This window comes from Kwoniella europaea, chromosome 1, assembly GCF_036810445.1.
Source record: "Kwoniella europaea PYCC6329 chromosome 1, complete sequence".
Taxonomy (NCBI): domain Eukaryota; kingdom Fungi; phylum Basidiomycota; class Tremellomycetes; order Tremellales; family Cryptococcaceae; genus Kwoniella; species Kwoniella europaea.
In genome coordinates, this window is record NC_089487.1 from 14,151,227 (window position 1) to 14,170,528 (window position 19,302).

Genomic DNA, 19,302 nt, shown 5'->3' on the forward strand with positions numbered 1-19,302 from the left:
TGTCCTTGTCCTTACACTACACACGGCCATCAACTTGGTCAGAGCAGCAAGATGCCGGCAGTGAAGAGGGCTGCTGAGGGGCCAGAACCACCGGCGAAGAAGCGTGAGTTTATCTTGTCAACAGGGCATAGCTGACCATGAAAGCCCACCCATTCTTCACTGGTGCTGCTCAAAAGCCGTTGGGCGTATTTCAACCGTCTCCTCCCACGTTGATCCATTTCACCCACCTCGACCCGTTCGCTTCTCCCTCTTCTTCATCGACGAATGGGTACAAAAAAGTAGCCATATCATTCTACGATCTCGACGGAACTCTGATCAAGCCAAAATCAGGAGCTCAGTTTCCGAAGAATCGAGATGATTGGATATGGTGGCATTCGTCTGTACCCGAATTACTCAAGAAAGAACATGAAGAAGGTAGACATCTGATAGTCATTTCGAATCAAGGTGATCCGAGAGATAAGATAAAATCGGAATGGAGAGCTAAACTCTCCTTGATAGCCGCCAAGGTAAGTGAATACAACCCTTGGTAAATATCATACAGGTCTCAAGCTGACGATACAGCGATGACAGTTACCGAAGGAAGTTCCGATACGTATATTGGCAGCATTGTCAAAGTCAGACGTATATCGAAAACCTAATATAGGAATGTATGAAGTAGTAGAAAAGATATATAGAGATAGAGGATTAGAGATAGATCTCGAGAATTCAATATTTTTAGGTGATGCTGCTGGTAGAGCTGCGAAAGGATCACAAGGGAAAGATCATGGTGATACGGATTATAAGTTTGCTTTGAATGTGGGTCTGAAGTTCGTCACTCCTGAGGTAGGTCCAGTGTCACAACTTCTCTGCCGAAAAGCATAGCACTAATATAGATGTATAGGAACACTTCCTTAAACACCCTCGTCCACATTTCCCGGAACCTCCAAATGGGTTCAGACCTGCTAAACTTGGTAATCTTGCATCTCGTAAGTGGATATGTCGCATTCCTCCCTCTTGTTTCTGCTCTCGTGCCCCCAGTCCTCTTCGTCCACATCTCTTGGTCACTCCTTCGAGTTCTCCTGCTGTCGTCTATCTCACTTGCAGCAATATCACTACTATATGTTAGCCAGTAAGCTCACATAACCTAGGACAGTTCCTCATATCGTCCCATCGCATACTCCAATCACTCGTTCGACGTTAGAAATCGTCTTATTCGTCGGTCCACCCGCTTCTGGCAAATCGTCTTTCTTTCGAAAACATTTCGTCGCTCCGGAAGGCTACGAGCATATCAACCAAGATCTGCTAGGTACAAGAGATAGATGTTTGAGGATCGCCGAACAATTTTTGATCGCGGGCAAAAAAGTAGTAGTGGATAACACGAATCGTAATAGGGAGACCAGAGCTCATTGGATAAGGTTGGCTATGAAATTGAAGATACCTATAAGGTATGTTTGAGACATACCTCGTAGGTGTGAATGCGCAGTCCTAATCTGAACGGGACTCTTAGGCTATTTCACTTCTTATGTCCATTGGAACTTGCCAAGCACAACAACGTATACAGAGCATGTTATGGACCACCTGACGAACCTACTCGCACGCTCTTACCTACTTTGGCGTTTACTAGTTACGCAGGAGCTTTCGAGAAACCCTCGATAGATGAAGGATTCGATGAGATTAGAGGAGTCAACTTCCATTTTGAAGGTTCAGAGGAGCAAAGAAGGAAATGGGATATGTATATGTTAGAACCTAAAAGATAGGGGTTTAGAGTACTGTAGCATGAGATTACCTAGTACGTGTTGTGATTTTAGAGTGAAGTGGCATATGGTCATGAAGTTCGTAAACATGTCGCAACTTCCTATCGTTTACCTTACGACGAGTATCGTGACGAGCGATGATAGTCTCTTCCCGGGAGCGCTGACGCGTTTTCTCTTTTAGGATATATGATAGTATCAGATACTACTTCCGTTTCGCAGTTTTGTATTGGCCGATCACTTATAGCAAGATGCCTGACGATCAAGGGATTGAGATTGTTGTCAACGACCACAACAGACCATTCCAATTCGATGATTCTGATCTCAGATTGGTATCTGCTGATGACGTGGTGTTCAACATCCACACCTGGAAGTTGAAAGCTGCAAGGTAAATAACCCAGCCCCCCCGTCGGGGCTAAATCCAATCAAATCAGAGAGGTAACGCGGAGTGCTGATTGTAATGAGAACAGCTCGGTGTTCCAGGCTATGTTCGAAGCTGGCAATGGGAATAGCACCGTTAAACTCACGGATGAAACTCTTGAGAATGGTAGAATACTCTCCATGTTTCTCAAGATCCTATATGGAATCCACCTCGAAGACCCCTCGGATCGATCCGACTTAATGATGAATCATGAAATTCTTCTACAATTCGTCGTCAAGTACGACGCTTCTGCTGCGAAAGAACACCTCACTACTTGCTTTCGACTGTGGGCGTCCAACGCGAAACTTGGGTCGGACCGTTACTTTCTGCTTGGCTCGCAGTTGAATCAGTATGAGATCGCCACTGCATCGCTCAAGCGCGCTATAGCTGTCCAAAGTACCTGGACTGGACCACCTGTGAAGTTGATCGTTACCTTACTGCTATGAAGCGCGAAGCTGAGTGCCGATGCGATCTTGCCCACGTTTAGGACGGTATGGGCTCCCGTCAGGCCTTGCTACTACACGGGATCAAGAACGAACGTACTTTGAATATCGCATCTTGGCCTTTCTACGACTTTCGAAAACTGTCGCACGAATATATGTTTGGGTTCATGAGAGCTAGAGAGATCGTCATGGAACCTAACAAATCGAAGGTAGACTACAAATTGGTGGCCGCAGAATTCGAAAAGATCATGAAAGACCTCAGTAAGTGTTCTTTTCTTTGCATACTGGACTATCTTGGAAGTCGAGGGTGATTCCGCGGCTGAAATGTATGATATGAATAGCGCTGGAAGATGCCAACTAGGTATCGAGGTGGGTCAGGTGGTGAAAGGGATGACATATATATTGGTATGTATGTAGTACTGTATGCAGACTCGATCAGTCGCAGTGTACAGCTTAAAATGGAAGAAGTCATATTGAACCATATGAATATTGATCATTCCGGATGAGTCGTTATGCAGAGTTGTCAGTGGTGTACGATACCTGAGATTGGGTCCAACCTTATTCACTGTCACAAGTGCGTAATATGAATAAGTATATTTAGATATTTTCTTCATCCTTCTGTTAATTTGTATCTCTCATAACCGAAGAGCTGTCAGATTATATCAAAATGAACGATAAAACCAAGAATCAAATAATGTTCAACGATCATAGTCGAGATTTCCAATTCGAAGATTCCGATGTGACCATCCGAACTAGCGATAATGTGACTTTCAAAATTCATCGATTCCGTCTGATGGCCGTCAGGTAAGAGGATCCTTTCAAAAGACTTGAGGCTATCCACAGTGCGACATTGATCACTGATCTCGATTGACCAGCGCTGTGTTCCGTGATATGATGGCTATCGGTAAAGGAGAAGAGGAGGAGCTGTGTCTTACGGATGAAAGCTTTGAAGATGCCTTGACTATCGGAAAATTTCTTTGTTTTTGTTACGGTAGATCACTGGCAGCACCCGCAACGAAATCGCATAAACCTTACCAGAAGTTGATAAATTTGTGCAACAAGTACGATTGTCCAGGTGTGCTTGCACATCTAGAGGCCCCAGTCTATAAATGGTACATCGAGGATCATCTGGCTCCCAGAAATGTCTTTGTGCTAGGTTGTTCCTTAAATCAGCCAAAATTAGCAATATATGGTATAACTCATGCTGGTAGCTGGCGATGGACAGCAAATTCAATGGTGAGTCTAATCGAGGTGATGATGCTCGTTCACGGATTGCTGATGGGCATGCCACGAAGGATATAACAGAAGCTGAAAAAGCGAAATCTAAAGATCGTACTGCTATTATCAGTAGTGTTGTTGGGTGTAGCGTTATGGATCCAAGTGGGCTCGCTTATCACGATTTCAAGGATATGCCGGATGCTTGGAAATTCTCACTAATTCGAGCCACATGGGGTAAGATCAAGGACGGGGAGCTGAGTAAGACCGATTGGAAGCAGATAGCCGAAGATTTCGAAAGAATATTTAAGATGGTCAATGATGACTCTACATGTTGATACATTGCCTTCCAGTGGACCAATACAGTATTCTGTGGCAGGACGTTAGTCGAGTTTGGCTTTTGAATTATAGTGCTCCGAATTGTACAGTATGTATGCCACGAACGTGATGGATTAACCGTGCAGGGAGCAACTTCAGATACCTCGGATGAGTACTGATTCAAATGGTATGCGAATGGAAAAACAGTCCTGAAAGCCACTGCAGTCAACAATTGGCACGACCAGGAAGAAAGAAGGAGAAATTCAATTTCTGTTTTGTCTGAAGAGCTGATAATGAAGCGCAGCAAGTCTACTCGCTGTTGGTAAGTGGAAGGGTCTTTATTGAGCTCATAACGTACAGTGGTAGCCGTTCGTCTATACCTACGTGAGGCTGGAGCGTCACATTGTGTGATACTGTACTCAATGATTTGCTGAAAGACAATGCTCTTCGCGAGCCACAACAGATCATAATGTCTGTGCGTCGGCGAAATTTGACTACATCTCGGGATTGATATGACTTTTGTATAACGTACTCATTTCTTTACTTCTTGATCTTTCATTCATCTCGATCAAAACACCCATACAGATACCTTCACTTGTGTTCTTTCTATACTCTTAAAGATACATCCGAAGTCTTGTCGAGCCACCTACTATCTCTTCCATCATGTCCTCCAAACGAGGTTCACCTTCAAGCGCCACCAAATCCTCCTCAAAAAGAGCAAGGACTTACCCGGTAATCAACGACTACAACAGAGATTACCAAGATTCCGAAGCAGATGTAACTCTCATATCTTCTGATGGACTCGAATTCAAGGTTCATAGCTATATACTGATGGCAAACAGGTCAGGAAATATCCTTACATAAACGATTGAAAGGACCATGTGCTGACGTCCCTGGGTCTATTCGTGGCAGTATCGTTTTTCGAGATATGCTGATCATCGGAGACAGTTCCGATCGTACCATTAATCTCACCGATGAGATCATGGAGCGATCCTCGACTGTATCTCTGTTCCTGCAGACATGCCAGGGGCAAACACCGAAATTCTCTACAGAAAAGGAGGTGTACTGTTTGTACAAGAACCTGATCGCCTTTTCCAAAAAGTACGACGCTCCGCCTATAATTCAACTGATATCCGCTTCCATGTATCGGTGGTTCTATGAAAAGGATCCAAGTCCATATTATATGTTTCGGATAGGGATCATGTTGGACACACCAGAAATTGTTGCTTTTGCAATCCGAAATGGCAGGAATAGAGCGTGGTCATCAACGGTGGGTGAGTCTCGGCTCATGATTCTGAGCGATGAGACCGGCTGATAAGCTCAACGGGGACTCAGATTGCTACGGAGGAGCTAGTAAAAGCTACAAATCCCGTAGCTACCTTAGGACATGTAGTCGGAGATCCCTTCATAAGTCTGAGCTCGTGGAGTCTTGAACGCCTCAAGGAAGTCCCGGAGGCTTACGTTTTCGCTATGCTTCGGGCCACCAGACACGGTGGAACTGATCCAGAGAAGGTCGCAGATGGTTTCTTTCAGATAATGAAAGAAATGGGTGAGTATACTGTATGAACTGCAAGGAGGGCGAGCTGATCTCAAAATCACCATACTGCGCAAAATCGAATAACGTTCTTACCGATCTCGTCCCCCACAGCCGCGTGAAACCCATTCCCACCTCTTGTAGATACCCCTTACTCCTCAACGTGTAGCTTTGTGTGATCAGACTTATGATATGTGACATAATCTTTGACAACTATCTCACCTTATATATTGGGCAAAAATAAGATATACGCATGTCGCACTGTGCTACCTATACAGCAAATTACGTTCGTTGAATCGAGCAGACTGTGACGTATGTGTTGGTCTAGCGTATCTTTCGACCTCACCAAGATCAAAGGACCCACCTGATAACGCACATCCTCCAAATTTTTGGACAGCTGGTTGGTGGAAGGGTTGTGCAACGCATACACATACAGTACACACAACTCATCAACACAAGTCATGAGACCCTGAGCGTTAGCGCACATCAACCTCCCAAACATTCACAACAGTCGGATCATCATGTCTCTTGCATTTCGAACAAGACCACACTCATCTGATCTCAACTTATAATCTTCTCAGTACAGATTACATTGCTCTCAACGCACAAACAATGTCATCTACCGAAGCGCCTTCCATAAAAGAACAACCAGCCACTAAGGCCCCGTCAGGTGGCGAACACGATTCCTCCGCGTTAAATGCGGAATACCAGGCTGAGGATACAGATATAACCTTGAGGTCTTCTGATGGTTTGGACTTCAAGGTTCATAAATGGGCCCTCATGGGAAGTTCGTGAGTTGTATGAGGGGTTATGTTCTCAGATACCTAAAATGACTAAAATTTCGATCTGCCGCAGTAAAGTCTTCCATGGGATGCTTACCGTTGGAAACAAGGAGATTGGTGCTACCATAGACTTAATAGACAAGAAAATCGAACACTCTTAGAGTATCAAGTCTTTTCTCGATCTAGCTTACTCGAAGTCGATGATAAAGTTTCCCCTCAACGGAGATGATCGCAGTCCCTCACCTGATCTGATTGATTTCCTTCTCAAATACGAAGCGACATACCCTCTGTTATGGCTGAAAGCAGCCTCGAAGGCTTTCATTGCATACAATGATATCGACCCTCTTGACATGCTTATCGTCGGTGCCCAGATGGACTCGATTGATATCTGTGTCACTGCTACAAGGTGCGAAAGTGACATAGATTGGGCTGATGGACAGGTAGGTGTTTACTGTAGATGCACATGCCGCGGCATGGCCATTTGGAGTTTTCTGGGTAGCACCTGACCTTGTGGTCCATCCTTCATGTCAGAGGCAAAGAATGCAGAGATATCAAGTGGTATCAGTGGCCGGCACGTCCTCGACTTCACAGCTCTGCCTCACTCTCTCTTCAAGATCATTCCAGATCGGTATTCTTGGTCTTTGATTCGAGCTTGCTCGATTCTGAAGGAGAATATATGGTACGCATGGCGACAAAAGGATGCGATTAAATGGATGAAGGAGAAGGAGATTATTGCGAAAGAATTTAAAAGATTGATGAAGAATTTTGGTGGGTCATCCATCGCGTTCGGAATGGCTCGAAGCTCACGACGACGATGTACAGATTCCAGATCATGATCCGCGAGTACCTCACATGCAGTAGCCCTTTAGATTATTATTATCGGAGTATCGTTCTGCATGATTGTATCTATAGGCCACCGGTGAGATGTATTGTAGATACAAAAACTCACCCGCATGCAGACCTCTGTCGTCTGCATAGTCCTGTAGCTGTCTTTTAAAGGTCTACCTTGCAGACTGATTAGTGGGATGATGTTTTGTGTCTCCTATCCGCGACGAAGCCATGCACGACAAACCCAGTTCCGTTGCACGCGAATGACCTCCACTCGTATTGTTGATGTTTAACCTGACCTGATACAGAGAGTGTCATGTCATGTCATTCCCTTTTAACAACTGAGCACTGGCCGCTCATACCCATACTCACAAATCAACAGTCTTTCCTTTACTTCCTTTCTAATAAGTGTCATGATGCAGGCTGAAGAAAAGAATTGTGGTAAGAAGGTGTAATCTCGTATATAGAATACCACCTGAAGTCCATCTACCATTCCAAGCCCACCACACGTCAAGATGTCAGGAGGTGGAAATATAAAGGTAGTAGTGCGGTTAGTGTCCCCATCTTGCCCCTTCAGAGATAGAAGGCATAAGTTTACTGTGTAACAGTTGTCGTCCGCTCAACTCTCGAGAGTTGGCGAGAGGTGCCAAGGGTCTGATCCGGATGGAAGGTAATCAAACCATTTTAGATCCGCCAGAACAGACTGGGCAGACTTCAGGTAGAGCAACGGAGAAGAAACCTATGAACTTCTCTTTTGGTAAGCTTTTCGTGCCCCAAATCTCTTATACGGGACATACATAGCTTACTCAAGCTGGATAGACAAATCATACTGGTCGGCTGGACCTCGAGATGACCCGAAATACGCTTCGCAGCAGACGTTATACGATGATTTAGGGGTTGAATTGCTGGATCATAGTTTTGAGGGGTTCAATACTTGTATCTTTGCATGTGAGTTGACATGCAGTCCTGTATGAGCTATAAGCTGAAGCTCAGCAGATGGACAGACGGGAAGGTAAGCTAGTCCCATCGATGAAGAAGGGGCCAGAAAAAGAGCTGATAGGGGAACAAAACGGGATGTAGTGGAAAAAGTTGTGAGTCGGAATGTTCGCTCTTAGCCTGCTTCTCCTGATGCTAATGCTTCGTCCAGACTCGATGATGGGATGTAAGTTCTTGTCTCTGCATTATCGCCTTGCAAAGAGTATTGTCCTGATACAAATGCCATGTAGACGGTGCAGACAAAGGTATCATCCCCTTGACGACCTCTGAGCTATTTAGACGGGTAGAGCAGCGGTCTGAGAAGGATTCGGCATTATCGTACACTGTTGAGGTATCGTATATAGAGATATACAACGAAAAGTCAGTCGTATGATGACTCAAAGCATGTCAGAGGAATGCTGATGTCCTGCCTGTCGAAGGGTACGAGATCTGCTCAATCCGAAGAATAAGGGAAATCTGAAGGTTCGAGAACACCCATCCCTAGGTCCTTATGTCGAGGATCTGAGTCGGCTGGTGGTGGAGAATTACAATCAGATGATGACCTTAATGGACGAGGGTAACAAGGTATGTCAGCTGAATTTGCTGCTCCGATGACTGAGCTGATGGGGATAACTAGGCTCGTACAGTCGCTTCTACCAATATGAACGAGACTTCTTCCCGATCACATGCGGTGTTTACTGTTATCGTAAGCTCTCAGAACCAGGATCAACAGAAAATAAGCTCACGAGTCATATTTCCAGCTTACGCAAAAACGACATGACCCTCAAACCAATATGACCGGAGAGAAGGTATCGAAGATTTCTTTGGTGGACTTAGCAGGTAGTGAAAGACAAGCTTCGACCGGTGCTACCGTAGGTCATGCTTTTCCGTTTCGTCCAAATAGGGTGTCATTGACTGACTAATTGAGTGTCTTTGTGGTATAGGGAACGAGACTTAAAGAAGGTGCCAATATCAATAAATCGCTCACTACCCTCGGTAAAGTCATTGCTGCTCTCGCTCAAGCTAGTGCGGACCACGGCAAGGGGAAGAAGAAGAAAGACGATTTCGTGCCTTATAGAGATTCGGTATTGACTTGGTTATTGAAAGAGAGTCTGGGTGGAAATTCGAAAACGGCTATGATAGCTGCCATCTCGTGAGTCCTTGCTTTTGTGATTTGCGCGGGCTGTATGTGCTGAAATTCTTTTCTAATTATAGCCCGGCTGACTGTGAGTAGAATTTTCTGCGTCGTCGTTGAACTGTCGCTTACATGGGAACGGGCGACAGACGAAGAGACTTTAAGGTGAGTTTAACAAAATAAGCTATGACGGAAATTGACCATTTTTGCAGTACTTTGCGATATGCCGATGCAGCCAAGAAGATCAAAACCCATGCTGTTGTCAACGAAGATCCGAACGCTAAACTCATCAGGTACGTCAGCCGCCTTCTTTCGAGGTTTTGCACTGATTGCGCTATATCTATAGAGAGCTCAAAGAGGAACTGGAACGTGAGTTACGTTATAGCATTAAAGCATGGCGAATCGTCGTTTCTGACTTCCATCTGTGATAGTACTCCGCAACCGCGTTTCGACCGGCGGAGGAATCGATGAAGCTACCTATGATCCTGCAATCCCACCTGAGAAGCAAATAATCACCTACAGAACTAAAGAAGGTGAAATCAAGAAAGTCTCAAAGCTCGAATTGCAAGATCAGCTACAAGCCTCTGAGAAGCTCATGGAGAGCTTGAACTTGACTTGGGAAGAGAAGATGGAGAAAACGCAGAAAATACATGTGGAGAGAGAGAAAGCGCTAGAAGAGCTTGGTATCAGTATAGACAAAGATGTGAGCCTTTGGGATCCTCTGGCGGAAGCTCAAGCTGACTTTGAGAAGATGGTCGGCGTACATGCGCCGCAACGGCATCCGTCTCTGGTCAATCTGAATGAGGGTAAGTCATCCCACAACCATGAAGATTACATTACAGAAGAAGCTGACAAAATACCTTAGATCCCCTCATGTCGGAGGTGTGTGGTATTGTATATATCGGAACGACTGGAACTGACAACATCTTGTGTAGTGCTTGATATATCAACTGAAACCGGGAACAACTGTAGCCGGGAGCGTTGATGATACCAAGGCCCACATAAAGCTGTCGGGCGCTCATATACTACCCGAACACTGTATATTTACCAACGAAGAAGGCGTAGTGACAGTCGAAGCTATGCCTGATGCACGGACGTTTGTAAATGGGAAACGAGTACCGCCAAAAGCGCCCATAAAACTTCAGAATGGCTTTCGGGTGATACTGGGTGATTTCCACGTTTTCCGATTCAACGATCCAGCCTCTGTACGAGCTCAACGACAAAAGCTGCAGGGTTCTGTCAGTATCGATAATCTCTCTGGGGTTGTTAGTGGAATGAGACCAGATTCGCCCAGCAGTCGACCCGATGCTGAATTGATGGACTGGACGGCTGCAAGGAGGGAAGTAGCGGATATCGAGAAGCTAGGTGATCATGATCTTGACAGGCTGTTTGATGATATCGTGAGTGAGCTAGACGCAACAGAGCTGGGCTGATGCTGTATAGGTCAAAGTGCGAACTCAACGAAAAAGACCTGAAAGCCGATATGATATATTTGCGGAATTGGAGTCTCGGTTGATGACAGCTTCAGAGACTCAGGAATCTCTCGATCCAAGCAGTAACCCTTGGGCAAATGGGCAAATGGCCACGACCATGACATCGAGCAGTGTTGGTACACCAGTCGCTCAAGATAACGATAAGTCTAACCTGGAAGAAGGCTCTGAAGCTGGAACGGAACATCCGTTACCGCAAATATCCCAGATTCCCTCTGTTCAAAAACCTTCTGATTCTGCTTTGCATCAAGAGCATTTGACGAGGCAGCTCAAGACAATGGCCCAGGAAGTGAAAAGAATACGATCTCAAGCTGCGGCTGCCCGAGCTTTAGAACAGACCTCGATCGAACCTGCTAATTGGACATCCAGAGAGTTGAGACTGGTTCAAGACGCGGTGCAAAGATGGAAACGACTAAGGTTGTTTGCCATGGCGGAGGAGATCCTCATGGGTGCTGTCAATGTCAGAGAAGCGAATGTCATTGCGTAAGCCAATTGTCGCTTCTGAGTGCTAAATCAAAAGTTGATGGTCTGTGCAGCCGAGAGATGGGTAAACAGGTCTCTTACAACTTCCTTATTGTCGACGGTGTTGTCGCATCACCTACCTCCTCACTGGACAAATTCAACGGTATAGTAGAGTTTGAGGATGTGTCGGATACTGTTACCTCGAATATCGCAGGCGCAGCCGTGGTTATCAAGGTGATTGATAAAGTATCCCAATGTGAGCATCATTCTTGCTTGCGATCGACCTGCTCTAGCTGACTCGTATTTAGCGATCTACGTCTGGGATTTACATAGATTCCAGCAGCAACTCTTCAAAATGAGACGATCTCTCGTGCTCAAGCAGAATCCCAACTACTCGGTCCATTTCCGGGTTGATGGGACCTTCACCGATACGCTTCCACCTTCGTACTCGTTTATTGGATCCGCTAAAGCACCTCTTCGGCTGTTGGCAAATCAACTATCCTACACTACTACCGTACCCATCGTATGCCAGTATACCATGGAAGCGATCGGTTCTTGTAGGGTCAACTTCAAGTCTTCTCCTCCGCCATCATCCGGCATAGCAACACCTGAATCCTCCTGGACACCTCTGAACAACGTTTTGACAGTCGGGAATAAGCTCACCTTCACGATCACTATCGACGGGGTCAAAGGCCTTTCTTCGGTAGATTACGCTTCAATCCATGCGCAGACTCGACTTTCATCCCTGGTCGGATCTAGTGTCGTATCGGAAGATATATTCGCTTCTCTCCCAATCGATCTCGACAAGACGTCTGTCGCGCATCTCAATCTCAAAAGGACCATCTCTGTGATTCTCACAGACGAGATGATCAGTCACATACAGGGTAGCTATGCGACGATCGAATTCTTCGCTGAGGTCCGTACAGAATATCTCGAAAGGTTGGAGCGATGGGATAAGACCAGGGAAGCGAGTCCACCCAATTCTATCCCTGGTACTCCTGTAAAAGGAGACGAGGTGAAACCTGCTATGCGAAGATGTGAGACGGATTTCGTGGGACATGAGCATCATGCTATTCTCGCTTCAATCGAGATACGAGAATTAGCTTCGAATGGTGATTATATACCTTGCGAGGTGTTCGATGATATCTTTCAACTTCATCAAGGCTTACAACGTCGACTGCATATCAAGCTTACCCATTCATCTGGGAAAGCGTTTTCGTGGGAGAGAATCCAGCATCTCAATACGAGTGATATCCGTGTGGTCGATAAAGGCAATATATCGAGTATTAGCAAATCTCACGTAGAGATGCGGTTGAATACTCAAAATGTAGATTATCTACCTGACGGAACGTCGGTACTGGAAGGGTCGGGAGTATGGGACACGTCTTCTCATGGATGTAAACAGCTAGATCGACGTACACCTTCAGACCAATATTTACTCCTCAAGTTGAGCTTTTTGGTCGATGTTGAAACTTTGGATGAACCTGCGATCTTACGGATGGATCTGAGAGTTAAGATACTAGGCAGAGATTCCAGAAGATCTTCAATTTTCTCTACGATATTCGCATCTACCAAGATATACAATTCGGTCACATCCATCTTTGCCATTGATCTCACACCGCCTATAGCGAGATCAACCGATGACCTGTGGAGGTTGGATACGTCCAAGAAACACGTCAAAGGTGAAGAAGTATTAAAAGGTGAATGGAAACCTAGGAGTTTAAGTTTGATTGAGGATTTTATGAAGATGCAAAGGACAATCAGGAATCTGGCTGATGTTCAGGCGACTCAATGGATATTGGAGGTGATAGGGGATATAGAGAGGAAGGATCTGGATGAGGATGAGAGAGTGGGGTTGATGAAGAGATGTTTGAAGTTGTGGAAGATGGAAATGGATCAAAGGATTATAGTGAGTTGGCGTGGTTCACTCTTGTTATCGCTTTCGAGTTCAGCCCATCAACACCTCATCCTCCTGATGCTCTCCTGATTCAGCTGCTACTCGTGATCGTATTGTAAGCTGACGGGATTCAACAATTCATTAGATCAATGTCAAGAGGGAAACACCCGAGGAAGAAGCTGTAGCTCGTAAATTGAGGAAACTTTTGCCTGACTTGAAACCGAAATTGGTACCTACGGTGAACATACAGCCTAAAGTGTGAGTTTGTGTCACTCACGTCCCAATGTTTCATTCTTGAGCTTACGAATATGGTATAGTGAGACTGTGATAAAAAGTGGACCTTTGATGTTGCTGAGAGATTCTCAGAATAATCAATGGTCGAAATTGATTTTTGTGCTAAGGAGGTAAGTGAATATCTTCCATGACACACCGTACACATACGTCCAGTGGTTGATGATTATTTGACAGGCCATATCTCCACATACATGAAACGCCAAACTCGAGAGAGTTCCAAATTATCAATCTATCCAAGGCGAATGTAACGCAAAGTCCAGATGTAGAGTTGCTTCTTGGTGTAAGTTCAACTCATTAGACAAACCTAAACAGGATATACAAATTGACAGTATGGATGATTATTGTTGTAGCGGAAGAATGCTTTTACCATTTTTACACCCACCAATTCGTATATCCTACAAGCTGCTTCGGAGAAGGATATGAGAGATTGGATTGGGGTGATCAGTACGAGTAGTGAGTTATGAGTGGGTTTGGAGGACTGAGCATGCGTTCTTGGAATGTTATACCTTGCATCATGATTATGCTTATGTGTAAATTCAATTTTACGAATAATGACCTTGATACGATACGGAATGGATATGTTTGGTTATATGATGCATACGGTTTGGTGACTCGCATAAGGTAGACTGCTTATGATCGCTCCAGGTGACAGAGTGAAACGCTTTGATCATTTGACTGGGAAGCTCCATCTCTTCTCGCCACTGTGCCAATCGCATACGGAACGAGTATGAGTTATTGCGTGTAAGGTAAGCGTGAAGACGAGAAAAGGGTTTGAAGGCGTAGGTAAAGTGGAGAACAATAAGATGAAAGGGTGAATCTCCGATAGACTGATCATTGGAAAGCCTCCGTTGCTGTGTGAAATGTGCAACGCAGTTCACTGGACCAAAAATGGGGTTAAGGGGGATGGATTGTGTATCCTATACCGTACAGAGAGGGGTTTGGTCTATCATTTTGAAAGGAAGGGAAGAGTTCTGTCACAGTAGTATATTGCTATACGTTGCATCTCTAACATTGACCAGAGCTTGACCCGACTCCAACCCTTTCTCTCTTAATATCAAATCTCCTACTCGTACTCCGTGTTTAGGATACAGGGATGAGTGATTTGCAGCCCAGGTCATACATGATCCTTACCTAGCTGGAAGGCTGTCTGTCTGGTTGTCGAGAATCATAACACTCCCCTCCGTTCGCTCCAAGGAAGGGATCGTACATTTCATATATAAGCTATGTTGGTTACAGATGCGAAAGGGGAAAAGGGAAGGGGAACGCAGGGTGAAGGACGTGCCGATTATACATTATCTGCTAAGCCTTTTACATCGTTTATCGTGTATGAACGTGCATATCTATACATATTGATCTGCTCTTCTATATGAATACATGTCATCAGAGATAAATCGAACTTATCCATTACATCTGCTACGAATGAAAGAGTAGATTTGCAAATAAAATAGAGAAAAGAAGGAGAAGTAATATCCTAAAAATCACAGCCAATATAACGGGTAAGATCATAGACCACTAAACCCGCGTCAATCCACCACTACCACCACTGCTACCACTGCTGTCAAACCACCATCGACGCTCTTCCTCTCGAATCAATCTATTCATCATATCGTCCTTACTATCAACACCAGCACACCCTCCCCCTTGCCCCCTCCTACCACCTTCAATCGGTCTCATGAGCAGACATCATCCACAACACTTGTCTTCTCCCATATACCAGGATCAGTATCACAACCCGTCAAATAGTACCACTACCGCTACTACAAGTACCACTACCTCTGTATCAAGTACCCAATTCGATAATCAAGACCACGATCACCTCTATCAGTCTTCTTCCCTTCTCTCACTACCCAATACATCCCAACTCAGAGAATCATATTATCAAGAGCATCCTGCTCAGATACCGAGTATAATCCCGCCTAGAGCCCCATCGCTGTTCCAGCCTCCTCCACCGAGAGAGGATACAGGATACCGATTAGAAAGCAGGGGGAGAATACCCGCTCTACGTATACCTCCAGTCCCCTATAGAAGAGATAGTAATACCAATACCAATTCATTATCTGGTATTATATCAGAATCATCACGATCACCATACGAACAACCTTTATTACCACCCATTCAAGGATCTTCTTCCGCTAGTGGAATCGGGTCTAATACCAAATATCACTTGTTCGGCCAACCTAGTCCGTCTTCCCATTCCCATTCCCACTCCCACTCTAGATCACCTTACGCCGGTCATTTCTACAACAATCCTCTATCGGCAAGTTCGAGCTCGACAAGTTACTCGATTGAAAGGGGATTACGTTCACCTCATCCACCTTTAACCGCTGGACTCTTACACCAAAATCATCTCTGGCCTCCTCATACTCTACCACCGCCTTTAGGTACATCCCCTCATCCGCATACTCACACTCACTCGCACTCGCATTCGCTATCAATTTCAAAGTCACCTCAGGCAAAACCTCTACCGCACTTCCGTCGTGACTCTATAGGAAGCAGCAATCCGATATACTACAGTAGTGAATTACCTAGTGTCCCCGGTCCATCCAATTCGCAGTATAATTACCGTGAATCGCCCCCTCATTCCACGTCCACAACTACGCCTTATCTCCCATCTGCCCACCACTCAGTTTCTTACTCAAGTGGATATACAAGACAATCGTCGCCTGTACATATCCCACCTCCATTAAGATTCAAATATTCTGCTTCTCCCCCACCTTTACTACCTCAACCACTAAACGAGATCAACATGCCACCTCGGAAGAAGGTCACTGGGGATTCCTCGACGACGACCACCCCACGTACGATGTCGTCTGCGACTGGGATCGGCGGGTCCGGATCGGTCTCGAGGAGCGGTAGGAAAGGTGTTAATGGGAAGGGATGGACGATGGAACATACTTATGATTCAGTTGGACAAAAGAAGGAAATTATCGTTATCGATGATTCGCAATCACCCTCGATTCATCAACAAACCCAACCGATCCGAAAGAGGACGAGAGCTCAGGTCGCTGCTGAACAGGCTCAGGCGCAGGCGCACGAACATGCTCTGCACCAATCTCAAAATAGTATTTATAATGGAAATGCCAATGGACATGGATCCACCACGAGTCTGATTTCGTCAACGAAGAAGAGAAAGATGGATGAAGGAAGCGAACACGGCAGTGTTAAGAAAGCCAAGGGCAAATTGGCAAGTGTGAGTGAAGGACTTCTGCTCACAAGATAAGTCACTCGGTGAAGTATGCTGACGACTATGCTTATAGACTGCTACTTCCGCTTCTGTACAGGCTACTGGACAGTCTCATGCCCACCAGCAATATGCGACGCAGCAGAAGGCTCAGCAACCACAGAAGACTCAAGCTGCACCTCCTGCTCCACCTGGACAACCCGCTCCACCACCATGGGACGACGCAGAGGGTCATTATATCGTCAAACCGGATGATGTGATAGGTGGTCGATGTGAGTGTTGTGATATTCACTGAACTGGACGTAAGCCAATTTGCTGATCTCCTTACTCTCGCATGATACAGATAAAATCGTCCGTCTGCTGGGTCAAGGCACATTCGGTAAAGTAGTCGAAGCTAGACATATTGAAACGCGCAGGAAAGTAGCTATAAAAGTGATTCGAGCTGTGCAGAAATATCGTGATGCCAGTAAGATCGAGATAAGGGTGTTGGAAACGTTGAAAAAGAATGATCCGAAGAATGACAAGTAAGTCTTCTTCTACTCGTCTTGCCTCACGAGTGGTCAATTTACTACATACTGACCGATTTGCTTCTTCCGTTCGTAGCAAATGTATTCACCTTGATGAATATTTCGATTTTCGGAATCATCCTTGCTTGGTTTCTGAACTCTATGGGATGAGCGTATTCGACTTCTTAAAGCAGAATGGGTTCCAGCCGTTCCCGGAGAAACATATACAGGATTTCGCGAGGAGTCTACTAAAGAGTGTAGCTTGTGAGTTGAGCCCTTCTCTGAGCTGGCTCTATCGGCCATTTGGTCTTGTCCCCACGCTAACAATATCATGTCTATTTGCGATCTAGTCTTGCATTCTCTCAAATTAGTTCACACTGATTTGAAGCCCGAGAATATCCTGTTGTGCTCCAATGACGCTCGATTGGTGGGTCCTAGAGTGAAGAATTCCAAATCGAAATCTGTTCTGAAAGTGAGTTCACCTTTATATGATGCTGATTCATCATGTATACCCCGCTGATGGTTATACTGTGTTAGAACACGGAAATACGGTTGATCGATTTTGGATCAGCTACGTTCGAGAATGAATATCACAGTTCAGTAGTCAGTACGAGACATTATCGTGCGCCTGAGATCATACTAGGTGAGTCGTTGTTAGCTGATCGGAAAGTGGGTGTAGAAGGTTCAGCTGATTTTGTTCTATAGGATTACCATGGTCGTACCCCTGCGATATGTTCTCGATAGGATGTATCTTGGTTGAATTCTATACTGGAGATGCCCTTTTCCAGACACACGATAATTTAGAACATCTAGCTATGATGGAAGTGGTCATGGGTAAATTCAGTCAGAGGATGATCGAAAAAGGAAGGTGAGTCGTGCTGTTGGAATTTATTCGTGAAATGTAATTGGGAGAATGCTAATCTTCTGGCCGATCTGTAGACATAAGAAACCAGAGTTCTTCAGAGGTCCAAAGATCGATTTCCCCAATGCTACGGTATCGAAAGCTAGTAGGAAGTATGTGAAGAACATGAGGACCTTACAGTGAGTCAAAGTCCTTCTAGCAATTCTGGGCTTTGGGCTCTTCGCGCATCTTCACCTCTATCCGGAGCTCATGCTGATGTGGCCTACGGTTCGCAGAGATATAATAGCTCCGACGAACAAACATCAACATCAATTTTTGGATTTATGCTTGAGATTGTTAGATCATGATCCAGATGTAAGATTGAAAGTGCAAGATGCATTACGGCACCCGTAAGTTTTTGTCATCTCTGGGGGTATGCAGGATTGTAGACTGACTGTGTTGCGGTTGTTTGGGTGTGTAGATACTTGAGGGAACCTATACCTGAACCAGCATAGAAGTGAATCATCATAAATCGCGTCATGGGATATTATCTTAGTTAGTGGACGAATGGTGAGTTGGCGATACGTTGGTTCTGATCATGTGTTGATATGATGCTGACTTTCACCTATGTAATTGATATAGTCTCTAAACAATCTTTGCATGGATATGCAACGTGACACAGTATTCACATGCTTTTCTAGTTTTGGTCACTTTCGTTTTTCTGTTTCTCACAAATTGTCATTTCCATTTTTCTCGAATCATATACATTCTTCATTTTCTTATGAGTTATCATATATCCCCTCTTTGGTTTACTTCTCGTTATGTACTTATATCTATATGAGGTTTCGATAATAAGGTCAATCATTCTCATTATGCCATATAGACTATTTCAAGTGTCTTCCCAAAATTCTCAACTACTCTTTACTGTCCTTTGTTTTATCATATCAAATATCAAGATGAAGAAATGAATCAATGAATGAATCGTCAAATGTATCGGATAAAATGCTCATTGCCAGTTGGATGCGGGGTGGTGGGGTTTGAGATGTGGGAAGCTTGTAACTTCAGTGAATGGAGTGTTCAGCTTCTTGTAATACAGGTGTGGAATGTCACAAGGATCCACTTGACGGGGGTTATTTCGTTCGTGATATAACACTCTCCTCATGTTATCATCAACGAGTGATTGGTGATCTCTAAGCTTGATTTTGTTATTAAAGTATCAATTTTGATGACATGCTGAGGAATCTAAATAC

At 44.8% G+C, this 19,302-nt stretch overlaps 8 protein-coding genes across 8 annotated transcripts; all 8 read left to right on the plus strand.

The window, feature by feature from the left end:
• Positions 1 to 51: 51 nt before the first annotated feature.
• On the plus strand, positions 52 to 1,736 carry V865_005403 (polynucleotide kinase 3'-phosphatase; the record flags this gene model as incomplete). Its single annotated transcript, XM_066229175.1, has 6 exons — positions 52 to 103; positions 331 to 506; positions 571 to 822; positions 881 to 965; positions 1,133 to 1,424; positions 1,487 to 1,736. The coding sequence occupies 6 exons, from the start codon at positions 52 to 54 to the stop codon at positions 1,734 to 1,736; spliced, it is 1,107 nt and encodes a 368-aa protein (XP_066085272.1).
• A 245-nt stretch (positions 1,737 to 1,981) lies between these two features.
• On the plus strand, positions 1,982 to 2,955 carry V865_005404 (uncharacterized protein; the record flags this gene model as incomplete). The annotated part of the gene is made up of 4 exons (XM_066229176.1): positions 1,982 to 2,118; positions 2,201 to 2,567; positions 2,639 to 2,855; positions 2,936 to 2,955. 4 exons carry the CDS (start codon positions 1,982 to 1,984, stop codon positions 2,953 to 2,955), a joined length of 741 nt encoding a protein of 246 aa, XP_066085273.1.
• Positions 2,956 to 3,261: 306 nt separating this feature from the next.
• On the plus strand, positions 3,262 to 4,147 carry V865_005405 (uncharacterized protein; the record flags this gene model as incomplete). Its single annotated transcript, XM_066229177.1, has 3 exons — positions 3,262 to 3,398; positions 3,470 to 3,830; positions 3,890 to 4,147. The coding sequence occupies 3 exons, from the start codon at positions 3,262 to 3,264 to the stop codon at positions 4,145 to 4,147; spliced, it is 756 nt and encodes a 251-aa protein (XP_066085274.1).
• A 643-nt stretch (positions 4,148 to 4,790) lies between these two features.
• V865_005406 (uncharacterized protein) lies at positions 4,791 to 5,693 on the plus strand (the record flags this gene model as incomplete). The annotated part of the gene is made up of 3 exons (XM_066229178.1): positions 4,791 to 4,969; positions 5,040 to 5,397; positions 5,463 to 5,693. The coding sequence occupies 3 exons, from the start codon at positions 4,791 to 4,793 to the stop codon at positions 5,691 to 5,693; spliced, it is 768 nt and encodes a 255-aa protein (XP_066085275.1).
• A 580-nt stretch (positions 5,694 to 6,273) lies between these two features.
• V865_005407 (uncharacterized protein) lies at positions 6,274 to 6,604 on the plus strand (the record flags this gene model as incomplete). Its single annotated transcript, XM_066229179.1, has 2 exons — positions 6,274 to 6,452; positions 6,517 to 6,604. The coding sequence occupies 2 exons, from the start codon at positions 6,274 to 6,276 to the stop codon at positions 6,602 to 6,604; spliced, it is 267 nt and encodes an 88-aa protein (XP_066085276.1).
• Positions 6,605 to 6,643: 39 nt separating this feature from the next.
• V865_005408 (uncharacterized protein) lies at positions 6,644 to 6,942 on the plus strand (the record flags this gene model as incomplete). The annotated part of the gene is made up of 2 exons (XM_066229180.1): positions 6,644 to 6,835; positions 6,901 to 6,942. 2 exons carry the CDS (start codon positions 6,644 to 6,646, stop codon positions 6,940 to 6,942), a joined length of 234 nt encoding a protein of 77 aa, XP_066085277.1.
• An 844-nt stretch (positions 6,943 to 7,786) lies between these two features.
• Positions 7,787 to 13,988, plus strand: V865_005409 (uncharacterized protein; the record flags this gene model as incomplete). Its single annotated transcript, XM_066229181.1, has 24 exons — positions 7,787 to 7,821; positions 7,880 to 8,028; positions 8,091 to 8,219; positions 8,419 to 8,433; positions 8,498 to 8,627; positions 8,687 to 8,831; positions 8,884 to 8,952; positions 9,008 to 9,118; positions 9,191 to 9,399; positions 9,462 to 9,472; positions 9,531 to 9,546; positions 9,594 to 9,674; positions 9,728 to 9,750; positions 9,813 to 10,084; positions 10,133 to 10,187; positions 10,247 to 10,263; positions 10,317 to 10,781; positions 10,825 to 11,354; positions 11,408 to 11,589; positions 11,642 to 13,242; positions 13,376 to 13,488; positions 13,548 to 13,634; positions 13,699 to 13,804; positions 13,875 to 13,988. The coding sequence occupies 24 exons, from the start codon at positions 7,787 to 7,789 to the stop codon at positions 13,986 to 13,988; spliced, it is 4,665 nt and encodes a 1,554-aa protein (XP_066085278.1).
• Positions 13,989 to 15,196: 1,208 nt separating this feature from the next.
• Positions 15,197 to 18,567, plus strand: V865_005410 (uncharacterized protein; the record flags this gene model as incomplete). The annotated part of the gene is made up of 10 exons (XM_066229182.1): positions 15,197 to 16,714; positions 16,782 to 16,977; positions 17,049 to 17,229; positions 17,309 to 17,475; positions 17,562 to 17,683; positions 17,749 to 17,854; positions 17,917 to 18,079; positions 18,151 to 18,252; positions 18,349 to 18,462; positions 18,534 to 18,567. 10 exons carry the CDS (start codon positions 15,197 to 15,199, stop codon positions 18,565 to 18,567), a joined length of 2,703 nt encoding a protein of 900 aa, XP_066085279.1.
• Positions 18,568 to 19,302: the final 735 nt, after the last annotated feature.